Source organism: Balearica regulorum, chromosome 1 (assembly GCF_011004875.1).
Source record: "Balearica regulorum gibbericeps isolate bBalReg1 chromosome 1, bBalReg1.pri, whole genome shotgun sequence".
NCBI classification, from domain to species: Eukaryota; Metazoa; Chordata; class Aves; order Gruiformes; family Gruidae; genus Balearica; species Balearica regulorum.
In genome coordinates this window covers 204647629-204660894 of record NC_046184.1, presented here as the reverse complement: position 1 = coordinate 204660894, position 13266 = coordinate 204647629, and the positions used below count along the sequence as shown (strand labels likewise).

The following is a 13266-nucleotide window of genomic DNA, read 5'->3' as shown; positions in this document are numbered from 1 at the left end:
CACTGGTCTCCACAATCAAGCCGTTGACCACAACTCTTTGAGTGCGACCATCCAGCCAATTCCTTATCCACCAAGTGGTCCATCCATCAAATCCATGTCTCTCCAAGGATGACAAGGAGACAAGGATGTCATGCGGGACAGAGTCAAATGCTTTACGTAAGTCCATGTAGACGACGTCAGTTGCTCTTCCTTTATCCATCAACACTGTAACCCCATCATAGAAGGACACCAAATCTTGCTATAGTTCACTGAAATTTTGAAGATCTAGAGAAAAGAATGCTTTATATATTAATTCTGACTTGACCTGAAAGATTAGAAAAGGGAAGTATCTAATATTTATGGGTGATTTCTGAATCTGTTGAATAATTTACTTAATTTTCTTGACTCATTGCTTATGTTGTTCCCAAAATTTCAAGGAGAGAAAAAAATGTATTCTCTTCAGTTCTAAAACAAACGAACAAAAAGTTTAAAAGCCTTCAGCTTTTTATCGATTATTTAAATAAATGTAATGAATATTTATTGAGTGTAACCATTGAGATTACACAGTATTGTTTCCATAATTGCTTTCCCTTATTTTTTCTGAGTTTTTGGTTGTTTTGTTTTGTTTTTGTTTTTGTTTTTTTTTTTCAGAGATCATCTATAGCTGGGTATTTAATGAGTTCCCATCATTTGTGGCAGAAGACAGCAGACGCTTCATCTCTCAGGAGACAGGCAATCTCTACATATCCAAGGTGCAAACATCTGATGTTGGCAGCTATATATGCCTGGTAAAAAACACAGTGACAAATGCCAGAGTTTTGAGTCCTCCTACACCTCTGACACTGAGAAACGATGGTAAGAAATGCATTATTTCTGGGTACCACATGGAAGCAAAAATACTAAGCCAAAAATACTCCAGTTAATTTAAGAACCACGATTTTATTGTTTTTCAATACGTGCATGCATTTACTGCAGCAATCAGCAAAGGAAAGGTGCTCAAGGAGACAGTTTCTTTTAAAACATCTAACAGTTGTGAGAATATTTAGACCTCCGAAGGCTGAGGTGCAATCTGACACCTCCTGATGTATTTCGTTTAGAACAGTTACTCCTTCTTGCTATTCTGGTGCTCTGTCAACAAAGAAGCAAATCTCCTATCTCGGTAATGTCTGTTTCTTCAGGGCTCAGTTCAGTTGCCTCAACGCAAGTGGCCACTGCCACACTGAGATACCCTCAGGCATCGGAGACGTTCACGGGGGACGGGCAAATATCACATAGGGCATACAGACCAGCGGCAGGGTGCCAGGAGAGATACATCCCTGCAGCTCCGGTGACACAAGGCACACATGGCTAGACAACCCAACAGACATCGTATTGCTTAAAACTTTACCTGTTGCTGTACTACTGTTACACTTCCAGGTTCCAGTTCAATGCACTGATTCAGTACCACCAAGAGCACTACAATAGCTTTGATCACAGTAATAGTAAACCAGGTATTTTTTAATTTTGTCAAGGCATATGACTGCAGTATGTTTTCTGTAAATAAGTACCTAAATCTTATTAACAAAAAGTGGCTTAGGACTTTTCCCCAAAAATCAAAAGAAAACACCTTACAATAATATTTCTCATGGAGCAGTATGACATTTCAATATAAATGTTATGTAACTCTGATTCTGTTGGAATATTTGCCGAAAGAGGCAACTGTGTTATTTGCTCTTTTGCAGCAAAAAGATTAATATTTATTACATTATAATTGGGTTTTGGTTTTGTTTTCTGTCAAAATAATGTTATTTTGAGGATAATAAGTAATGATTCCATAAGTGCCTATATTTTCCAAGATCTTCCATATTTAATGATGCTTTCTAGTTCTTCAGAAATACGTTTCAGCAATTCAGCATATGTGAATCCATACTTACATAAATCAGAGAGATAGAAAGAGAGAGAGAGAAAGAGACTCTGAGGCTTTTGTCTTGCTTATAGCTTTTTCCAGAACTAAGACTAGTCCTGTGCTGTAGAAGCATTACAAAAGCTGGAATTAAACACAAATGACTTAGTTTAACAGAGTAAGTTAAAAAATGTATTCACAGATTAGAATGGAATTGTTAGTTTATTCATAGTAACAAGTTGAAATTTATGTCTGCACAGCAAGCAGCCTCTGCAGCAAAAAGCTGCATGTTTTATTGTATCCATTCCTATTTTCTTTTGCTGGTTTAGTACCTATGCTAATTATTGAGTTTCAGGTGCTTAGTTTTCCGGAATTAACATATCAGACCTGATCTTTTCAATATCAGCCTTTGAAATATAAAACCCCCAAACACTGACTGTCTTTTTAATCAGTTTGAACTCTGACAAAAAAGATAGATTTTTATTGTCATGTTTATTATTCATATTTTTCTCTATTGTTTCTTTATGACATTTCTTCATGCTTTTATTGGGTTCCAGTTTTGTGCAGAAATCCAACAGATTAATTATCCATATCGTACTAACAGTACATAGGCACACAATACAGTACAAGAAATGGAGAGAGTAAATAAGGATAAATGCAGCAGTCTACATCACTGAGCTATGAAACAAAATCTGTGAAGGAAAACTGCGCAGATTTTCTTAAATGTCAAGTGGGTAGTATATACCAGCCTCAAGCAAATCTGTGTTTCACGGCTGGCTGTCATACAACTGTCATAATCCAACCTTCTGAACTGTGCTGGAGTATCGGGCAGGCATTTGCACACAGATGAACTGCTCCTCAACAATTTCCCAATTAATTTTTTCACACGCATGAATTTCTACCAGGTTTCCATGCCTTAATTTCTATCTGTTGGGATTTCTGAAAAGCCCCTTTATTGTAATGGAGTTCTTTCTTTAGTATTTCTTAGTAAATTGCTTGCTTTTCTGTATGACTGACCAAGTTCCTCAGTGAAGAGAGCCAGACTTTCTACCTAACCTTGCAGTCTCCATAAACCTACCTTGAAAAAATATTCAGGAAAATTCTAAATCATATTTATTAAGGACATCTGCCTTGTTCTACCTCCTCCACAGAATGCAGTAATATGGGCCTTTAAAAACTATCTGGGATCACAGTTAAAGTATTCCGTTACTGGTACTGTACTTTCTGATAGAAATTTCTTTAGTTTATATATTGACTTGTCCACTGACAAACATTAAAGGGCAATGAAAGAATTTAAAATATATATACACATTATAGTAAAAAATATGGGATAATATAGCTTCTGAAAAGAGATGCTCATTAGAGTTAAAGAAAATTAGAGTCATTTGTGGAGAAAGAAACAGCTGAGGATTAAGGAAGTGAGAAATTAGAAATGGTATTAAAACAAACATCCAAGTACTTGAAAATTTACTTGACACTTGCTGAGTTCTGTTATATGATTTTGAATATGGCTTTTTCAGCTTTTTGATTATAAAATGAATTGAATCACTTCCAACTTTTCAAATATTCCCTTAAGTTTAAAAATCATACAGCTTTCTGAATTCTAATGGTTGACATCACAACTGACATTATCCTACTCAGTCAGCACATTTGTCAGAAACTACAGGAACAGCTTGTGGTTTTAAACAGCTTTTACAAATGGCACTACATAGAAAAACCTAAACAAATTATATAGCCTGTATTCTCTGGACATATGTATAATTAACTCAAAAACAGTCTACTTGATATATTTATCATCATTCTTGGATTTCGATGTATAAACAGTACCTATAACCAGGGGACTGGACAGCTTGTGATGAAAACCACTCCTATGACAACATTGGTCTCTATTTATCACTGAAGGAGAAACAGAATAATATTAAGGCTTTCTGTCAAACTCTGCAAGAATGTAGGAACTTCCTGGGCTTTTATTAATCTTTTATTTCTTTCATGATGTGTCTCAAAGGGGAACTTAGCTCCTTGATATGAAGCAAATTAAATAAAAACATCAAGAAATCCTTCAATGGATTCTGAATAAAATGAATACCTCATTTGTTCAGATGTCCTTGACAATCAGTCATTTCATACAATTCAATTTCACTTCAAGCTGGGTTATAAAAACACTCTAAAATTCTATCATCTGAGGAGATAAAAAGTTTTAGCAGAAAAAAAAATATGCATCATTTCATTAACTGCTTTTACAATGCATTAGAAACTTTGAGGAATTATTTAATAACTGTTTACAAATAAACAGGGCTGTTAAAATGGATCTTTGCAGGCTTGGATGCTGATTGGGAGCAGTAAATTATCTTGACTAATAAACACAACAGAAAGCCTCTTCAAATCTAGGAAACAGAAACCTAGGGAGTGTAAAGCATTTGATGCTTGATAACATAAGGCAGTTATTTCAAGTTCACACATTTTCACTCCAGTTTTTCTTCCTTTTTTTTATCTTTTTTATTTTTCTTGAAAAGATGTTAACTTTAACATTATTACTGTAATTCTGAATTTTGTCTCTGTGTACATTCTGTCTAGTGGCTTTGCTATGGTGAAATTTCCCGACAAAATAGAGAACCTCTACAATTTCAGACATCAGAGGATACTTTCTACTGTATTCCATTAGAGCAAATTAGTTTATACCTCAGCAGAGGTCAGTGTATCTGAGCAGACATATTGGCATGGAACTGAATGCAGGCCTTGACCTTCAATTTGTTTTTCCATGTCATCATAGTTATGTGAACTGAATCTTGTCTGTCCTAATTCTATTGATTAATTCTAAGTGATTAATAGCCTCACATAATGATAGAAAGTATAGTTATCAAGGTACAAAGGATGTTAATTTCTACATTTCCATGATGGAATGTGTTCTGCATGTGCTTATTCAGCTCAGACTCTGGGATATGTTGTTTGAACGTTGCTGGGTTATCTAAAGATCTCTTTCCCATCATTAAAAAAAGTTTGGAAGAAGTCATAATAATTTCCCCAATGGTGGAAATTAAGCAATAAAAGGTGCAATAGAAGATAGTAAAGTAATAAATAATACATAAAAATATAGAACAAAATCAGCACTTTCACAGATATAGAATATTTCCATCCCTGAAGAATGCTGATAGTTAATTAACTGATAATTAGCATTACAAAGATTTGCTTAAAGATTAACCCTAATGTTTATGATCTGTCAGTTTTCCCCTTACAGAAAAACACAGATTTTTTTTCCCTACTTGCATTACTAGTTTTGTCTTCTAACGTGTTTGTTTATTCATATAGAGCTGAATTCTAGAAGACACAAAGCATAGTTGGATTGTAATGGGAGTTGAAAATACTTACCCAGCTGTGACCTAATCCTGCCAGGTTTTCTGGAGTTTCCAACCTTGTAGGCTGCCTCTTTCATGTGGATTATATTGCAAGATCATTAACTTACATTTTTAAGCATTCGAGAGTGATATTTGAATTGTGCAAGTCCATAAATACTATGCAAGACTGAGTGGAAACTGTGGGAACTCCTCCTAATGCTCCAGGACAGAACTCAAACCTGAAATAAGACTTTCTTCAAGCAGAGCCAAACTGTCTGGGCAAAATCAAGTTTGACCTCTAGCAGTACACCGAGACTGATAGCACTGACAGAGACATCAAAGTATGCAAGGTCTGCTCCAGGGAAAGGCTAATAAAACGGCAATGTCCCTGGACAGCCATTACTCCTGTAGTAAACATGTTTCTCCCCTGAAGTTGTAGTGAGATATTTTTACGCATGAAGAATGTATTTTTATTAGAGAAAAGCAAAGATTGTGGGAAGTCTTTTATTTTCAATTTCATAATGACCCACTGCCAGCTATGCAGTAGCAAGGACCTCCTCAAGTATCATTTGCTTGCCTTCTCCCTAAAATTCTCAGCAAAAATCTACAGGTAGGCGGGAAGTTTTATGGAGGGCTTCTATACAATAACCCTGTAGAGAGTGTTTTATAGGGCTTGTAGCATGGCTCAAGGGCACTATCAAACACTACACAAAAGTTCAAAACATTTAGCCTAAAAAAAGTATAGAGAAAACATCCTGGGATGTTCTTTTGACAAGATAAAAGGGCTAAACCCAGGGGAGTATTTCAGGACAAAAACTGGGAAAGGTCTGGAAAAGAATAGGTTCCAGCCTTCAGTGTAGAACAAGATCTCTTACACTGTGAAACAGTTTGCTTTGAGTTTAGTCTACTTTGAGCTCTGTTAAGATAACCTCTTTCAAGGAGTTTTAATTGCTAAGTTTTCCCACTAGTTTATAGAAACATTATCTTCTGGAAATGAAGTTGTTACTTTTTTTAATTAGCTAAAGTAATTTAAGATTCTAGACATGTATCATCTTGCACTTCTGCACTCATGTTTAATCATTTTGCGTCTCCTGATTATTTATGAAACTCTTACACAAAGGAAAGAGTTAACTGATCCATATACAGAGTACAAAGGATAAAATAAACGAACTGGAGAAAAAATGTTCCTCTAAATTCAACTTAGGATTAGGAATGATGTTGCATCAAACTGTGGCTATTAAGATTTCAGACAGAAGTGTGCTGGTAATATTTTAATTAACGGTGACTAAATTAAAATTTGTACAAATTGATAACAAAAATAACCTTTATAGTTGTGAATGATATCAGATTATTAAGCATGGTCATACCTAATATTATATATCTTACTGTCTCAGGATCTTAGATACAAATTCACAAGTGACTTCTTGCTTTGCAATCATGGGGTGTGGCATAATGTTCAAATAAGAATGACTTGTCAGTTTGGTATTCTTATCAACATAGTAAAACATTGTGGAACAGCAAAAATTTTGCTTGAGGTTAGGACTGCAGTAAGTTTATAACAAGGATGATTTGTTGCTGTTGGGTCTAAAACAATGGGTATTTTAATAGCTGTTGCTAATGGAGAAGAAATGTTAGTGTTAGTTTGATCTTTCTTATTGAGGAAATTGAGGTACTTGTATTTGCACCATTATATGAGGGTTCTCAACTGAAAAAACATTTCCTATTTAGAAAGCTCTTTCCAGTTAATTAGCTAACAATGACTATTAAAGCAACACTACTTTGTGTCTTAATTGATCAGAACCAAATGAAAAATTCCTTTCTGGACACTACAACCATTTTGACATTTTTGATACCTAACAGGAAAGGGGTTATTTTGTTTTCATCCTGTAAAAGAACAGTGCAGGTTGCAAGAACAATGGAGCTTAAGGTCATATTTGAAGTACAAACAATTATGTCATTTACTATAGGATAAATTAGGTTCTTTGAGAACTATGAACATGCCATCAGGAAGATAATTAGAAACCCCATGAAAATTAGATCCTCCTCCTAATTATTTAGATTAAAAATATTTTCCAGGTTTCTGAATAGCTTTTGTGAGCCTGACCTGGATGAACAGCAGGCAATTGGAAAGGAGGAACAATAAACATTGGCCAGCAATGCCTAAAAGAAATCTGCTGCAGATTTCTTGTGCCAAGTTCAGCACAATCTCCTCCCCTGTAAAAACAAAAGGGAACAAAAAAAGCAATGAGAGTTCTTTTGGCTTTTTGTTGACTCGTATTCTTAGGCCTCTCAAGCAAGACGGCATGTTGCATAGTAAAGTCCTGATTTTTCTTGATGTGTATGGCTGCTCAGAAAAATTATCTGACACATAGTCAGTGAAAATGTTCAGGTTATCATGTTTTCCATAAAACTATATATGCACAAATCTTTGTACTGAAATGTTGTATACAAGCCATTCAGATGCCCTCACTCATCTCTGAATGTCCAAAGGGTGAAGTTTGGTGTCATCCAATGCCAGATGTGCTGGGTTTAGCAAAAGAGCTTAGATGCTAAATTACATATATGTGAGAAATTTGATGGATTGAAGTCTAGATTATAACTCAGTAAAGACTTTTCTATGTAGAGAGAGACAGAAATCTTGCTAATAGTTATGGCTTCATGTTTTCAAATACAGGTGGACAGAGATCTCTGCAGTCCAAACTGCAGACTAGAAATTTTGGCCTCTTCTTTAAGAACTAGAGAAAATACCACTGGTCCCCTCATTGCTTATTCTGAGCTTAACTCATCGCTGTTGTGTCCCTAGGGTTTGGTCCCAGTTCCCTTTACCTCAGTAATAACACACCCACTTACAGTTGAAAATGAAGTGCTTTTAGTTGTATTCACTGTTTAGGAGAGGCAGAAATCTCTCGTGTATATATGAGATATATACACAACATTTATTAGTTATAAATCCCTAATTTTTAAAATATTTCAGGATAGGAATTTCTACAAAGGGCTTTCTAGACAAAGTTCAGAGAGTATCTGCTGGACTAGTGAAATGAAGTATAATATAAAGAGGCATTTTAGAGTGGGAAGAAGAAAGTTTTGTTTAAGCTTTAGTTAAACATTTTGTATTGGTTAAATGTGAACTTCTTCTACATTTATACCTCCGTATTTAGAAATACATTAGCATCTTATCCCCTAGTTGTTAACTAAAGAATTTATTCCCTTCTTGTGCTGTATTCATTAATATTTTTTTCCCAGAAAATTAATTACAAAATTTTCTTTGATATTAGGATAGATTCTAGTAGACTCCTTTCCATCCAATGATAGAATTTGCTCTCTAACATATGAGAACATTGTTGGTATTTTAGTGTTCAGTGCATTGCAGAACGCAATTTCACATGAGCATTTTTAGGGCTTCTCAAAGGATAAATTTATAGCTCAAAACTGGGCTAAGAGATCTCTAAGTGGAAGGAATTTTGTGGACAGTTATAAAGCAACTATTCTCACAGTAAATTTTTAGAGACTTACAGCAGGTGTTGGTCCTTCCATTTAGAATAAGATTAATAGCAGGTGAGTCAATAAATTCTTCTCAATGCATTGAAAATTTCTGCTGCAGTCAGGATGTAATGGTGGGTATCATCATTATATTTCAATTAATTTGGTTTGTGCTGTGAATTTACTGTCATTGTAAATGTGTATATTCAGGGCTTTCTCTTCCAAATAAATATTTGGGGACATTTAATTGTGTAGGTCTGCAGAGAAAATGCTAAATATTCATCACAGACTATTGACAGGAGAAGAAATATGCATGAACATTTGTGCCATACTTTCTTAGTCAAAATTTTGTTGAGCTTGGATACATATTCACACAACACATCATAATTACAATGTGGTAGGAAACTCAATTTCTGATCTGTAAAATTATTAGAAAATTCTTCTAACACAACAAGTTCATCAGTCCTCAGGAGGCTTCCCAGAAATTGAGAGGAACATCCAAACCAATAAGAATCCCCAATAATTTTGTGATTAGAGCACTATCCAGGCTGTAAGAGAACCAGATTAACATTCCTACATCATCTGATTAAGATCAGGGACTTCACCCAAAGCTCTCAGGCAAACATTCTTAATCACTGAAATATGGGGGTTGTCTCTTTTGCTAACAAAGTAATGGCAAGTATAAATCTGTGCCTAATCTTTCTCCTGAGTATAGGAAATCTTTGGCTTTCATTTTCTCCCTAACATTCTGATGATGTTTGGCCAGGAATGTTATATTATTTTCTAGCTACTGTCTTAAAAGCTTATCAGCCACTTATTCAAGTATTCCCTGTAACCTGTTCCATTAAAAATTAGTTTCTGAAGTTAAAGAGATGTTATTTAAACAGTTTGAAACAAACCCAAATCATTTTAGCTGAAAGGGTATAAGGACCCATCATGGAAACTTATGTTCTGGGAGATACAAGAAGGTAGATAATACCTGGAAGACTAATGGAACAGAAGCATTAGCCTCTACACAGCTGGAGTTAGACAATGTGTCATGATTTCTCAGCAGTCTGATTTATTATTTTTTTTTTCCCCCCATGAAGACAAAAAGTCTTCTTGTGTGGATACAGCCATAGACTCATAATTTTTCTACACACTTCATTTGAGGTTGTAAAAGTCATGGACTGGCAGCCTAAATGAAGAGGTAGAGCAGTCCTCTTCAAAATGATAAAGATTGATATTGTGTCTGTAGCCCTTTCAATTGTGCTTAGCTGAAAGGACTGACAGTCAGAAACTGATCTGGCTACTTTATTCCATTCTCCATTTCCATTAAATGGCCCACAGGGAACAAAGTAAGCAGTTTTAGCTGTAGTAATATCTGTAAATGTTTGAACTTCTATTAAATCTATTCCTATGGTATATTAGCACCTCACAATCAGTGTTTATCACATTACTGTAATTTAGTGAATTGTGTCATCTCTATTTTTTGATGGAAACCTAAATGAAGACAACAGTATAGCTAAGGGTTCGTAGGATACTTCGGTTAGTGGAGATTTGAACTCAAGTCACAGATTTGCAGCGAAGTCAAAGGAACAACTTGTTAAATTAAACCACTTATTAAAATTAGACCTGATTTTATGAAGATTTTTCCTTGTCTGAGTTGGAGAATATGTAATAATTGCTCTGTAATAATTGCATTGTTGTAAAAAAATATCTGAAGGAGGGAATAGGGAAACCATCTCTTCTATAAATATTGAGCTCCATTTCTGCCTATGATGTGACTAACAAGTAATTAATTCTAACAAGGTCAAGCTGTGCTGAGTCCTAGGATATGTTCAGTCATTTGAATCACGACATTTTTTTGGTAATCAGAGGTATAACAGAAGGTTTACCAGGGTTTCATCTCAGTTCAACTTCACCCAACCAGGGAAGACACTGGCTGGACAGCAATGTGGAGAGCTGTTCTTCTCATATGCACCGAAAGGGCAGAGACCCAAAGACTGGGAAATATAAGGTGGGATGACCTGTTTCAGAATAAAGCCCAGGGGTAAGATTTACTTAAACAAACAGGAAAGTTTGGCTTTGAACCCCTTAATCCCAGACTAAATTTAAAGATCTGGTAAATTAGATTTATTTTGAAGTGGTGTGTTTCATACCAATCACAAATTCAGCACTTTCATACCCAGATTTGAACTCAGCTGAAAGGAACAACGTGTGAAGTAGGTGGTGTAGGAAACTAATTAAACTAAGGAAGACTGAGTCATGAGGGTCATCTCTGAGATGGTAAAAGATTGTCCAAAAGGAGGTATTTTCATGGGAAGGCAGAACATGGGAGTGCTGAGAGCAGCTCACCATTCCTCTAGAGTGCTTAGACCATGTGCGCTCTGTGATTTGTTAGCCACTTGAAAATCATATATTATGTTCTTATTCTGTGCTGATCAATTTTATTTTTTGTTATATTTCATGTTTGATAACTGGAAATAAAAAATGATGAAGAGAATTTTTATGGCCTTAACCAAACCGCTGAGAGAGAGTCATGTATATAAGTCTCGGAGAGATTGATTCTAATGCACATAACTCAAGGCCTCAATATTTTTTAAAAGTTCAGATTCCTCTTAGCACCTGATACAAATGAACAAAAATCTTGATGAAAATGCAGGTGGTGGTTGTTTTACCATTACTGACTCATAGTGACCAAAACAGAAACTGGGAAAGATAAAGAGCCTGGAAGTACAACAGCCATAGCAAAGCAATTAATGTAACGTGTGAATGTAAGGCCTTGGTATTTCCCTTGATGTCGATGCAACTGTAATGGCCTCCTTGGTCTCAAAGATCATAAATAATAAGAATAAAAAATATCCCTTGCAATAATAGACTTTTGTTTCCTAATTTTCATAGGGACACCAAGCAATCGCTCAGCAATTTTTCTACGTTTTTCTGCCAGTTGCTGCAGGCATGTTGGTTGCTAGTGTAACAATAACCCAGAAGCACAGGACATAGTACAAAGCATTAGTAGATCAACATTTCATTGGGAATATGAAATGATGGCATGACTCACAAAGAGCATTCAATACTTGTACAGATTGCACCTACTCAAGGGAGTTAATGTAGTTAAAAACACAAGATCTGAAAGATAATATTGTCCCTCAGATGTGTTCATAAGTTCTGCATTATTTTAAAGGCAAGAATAATGTAATCCTATTTTAAATTGCATTTTTTTCAGGGCTATAAAAGGCAAATGTTTAATAGTATATGACAATTCAACACAATGATTTTCAGGATCAAAGTCTTACACAAAAGCAAAAAAAACCTTTAAAATTCATTGAATCACAAAACCTGTCAGATGGTATGCGCAGTTAACAGATGCCAGAGATTTAAAAGGAACACCTCAAGAGTCCAAGGCTGCATCATAAAGCCTAAATGAACTATTTTCAGTAGTGTGCACTACAAGGAAACTTAGGGAGGATACCCTATCAAGACTGAAGTTCTTATAATTGAAGTTTCAATAGAAGAAATTTGAGAAGAAATATTGACTTTACAAATAAGACAAATCCTCAGGGTCAAACTCATATACAGAAGGAAGCAGGATGTACCATTTTCCTTCGCTGGGCCTCAGGCCTAGAAGGAATGTAGGTAGAAAAGGTGCTTTTTTTTAAAAAGAAAAGGGACTCTTAGAAACATCTGAGGAACTACAGACCAGTAAGTTTGACTTCTGTGTCAAGTGTTTTGATAGAAAATACATAGAAAATTATGCTTAGTAGGGTTGTATTTATCACATTACCATACAGTAATCTTACCATACAGTCATATACCATGAACACAGCTTTTAAAGAGGGAAGTCGTGCTTCGATCCATATACAACTTTCCTGAAGAGTCTGAGAGAATACGAATAGAAATGGTCAAGGTAACACTGTGTACTTTCATTTGAAAAAGCTCTTGGCAGGATCACTCATCAAAGGCTCTCAGAAATTAAATTCTCAGAGGGGTTGAAGGACAGCCCCATTTTGAATTAACAACCGATTAAAAAAAATCCCCTTGTATCTGATCAGTTTGGAGAACTGGAAGATTGTCGGTGAAGCCACAGAATACTATTCTGGGACTTCACCATTCAACACATAAACCATCTTGAAAGGAAATTAACATGGAGGTAGAAAAGCTTGTTGATATAAAATTATTAAGGATAGTTAAAATTAAACCTGACTGTGAAGAGATGCAAAAGGATATCATGATAATAGAGTGGATAGGTGATTAAATAATGTCACCCAGTACAAATTTATATAATCCCTAAACCTAAAAATATCATACCTTTATTAGACATTATCAGGAAAGAGATTAGGATGCCATTGTGGTTGAACATCAGCTCAAGTGCAAAAAGGCAAATGGAACTGAATCATAAAGAAAGCAATAAGGAACAAACAAAAAACAATCAATCAGACAAAAAAGATAGAAAGATCTATAGCTTCAATATTGCTGTGCTGGTTTTTTTTTCTTCCCACCTCAAAATGATATAATGGAATTTGAAACAGTGCAACATAGGCACTAGGAATGATTGCAAGTTTATTAAAGATTCACTGTAAGCAAGGATTAATAGTCTGGGATTTTTCAGCC

At 35.2% G+C, this 13266-nt stretch overlaps 1 protein-coding gene across 2 annotated transcripts in view; it reads left to right on the top strand.

The window, feature by feature from the left end:
* CNTN5 (contactin 5) overlaps positions 1–13266 on the top strand; it is a 678480-nt gene that overhangs the window by 496345 nt on the left and 168869 nt on the right. For both annotated transcript variants that reach the window (XM_075742340.1, XM_075742341.1), the window contains exon 7: positions 631–834. In XM_075742340.1, coding sequence (XP_075598455.1) covers positions 631–834 — 204 coding nt within the window. The remainder of the gene's footprint in view (positions 1–630; positions 835–13266) is intronic.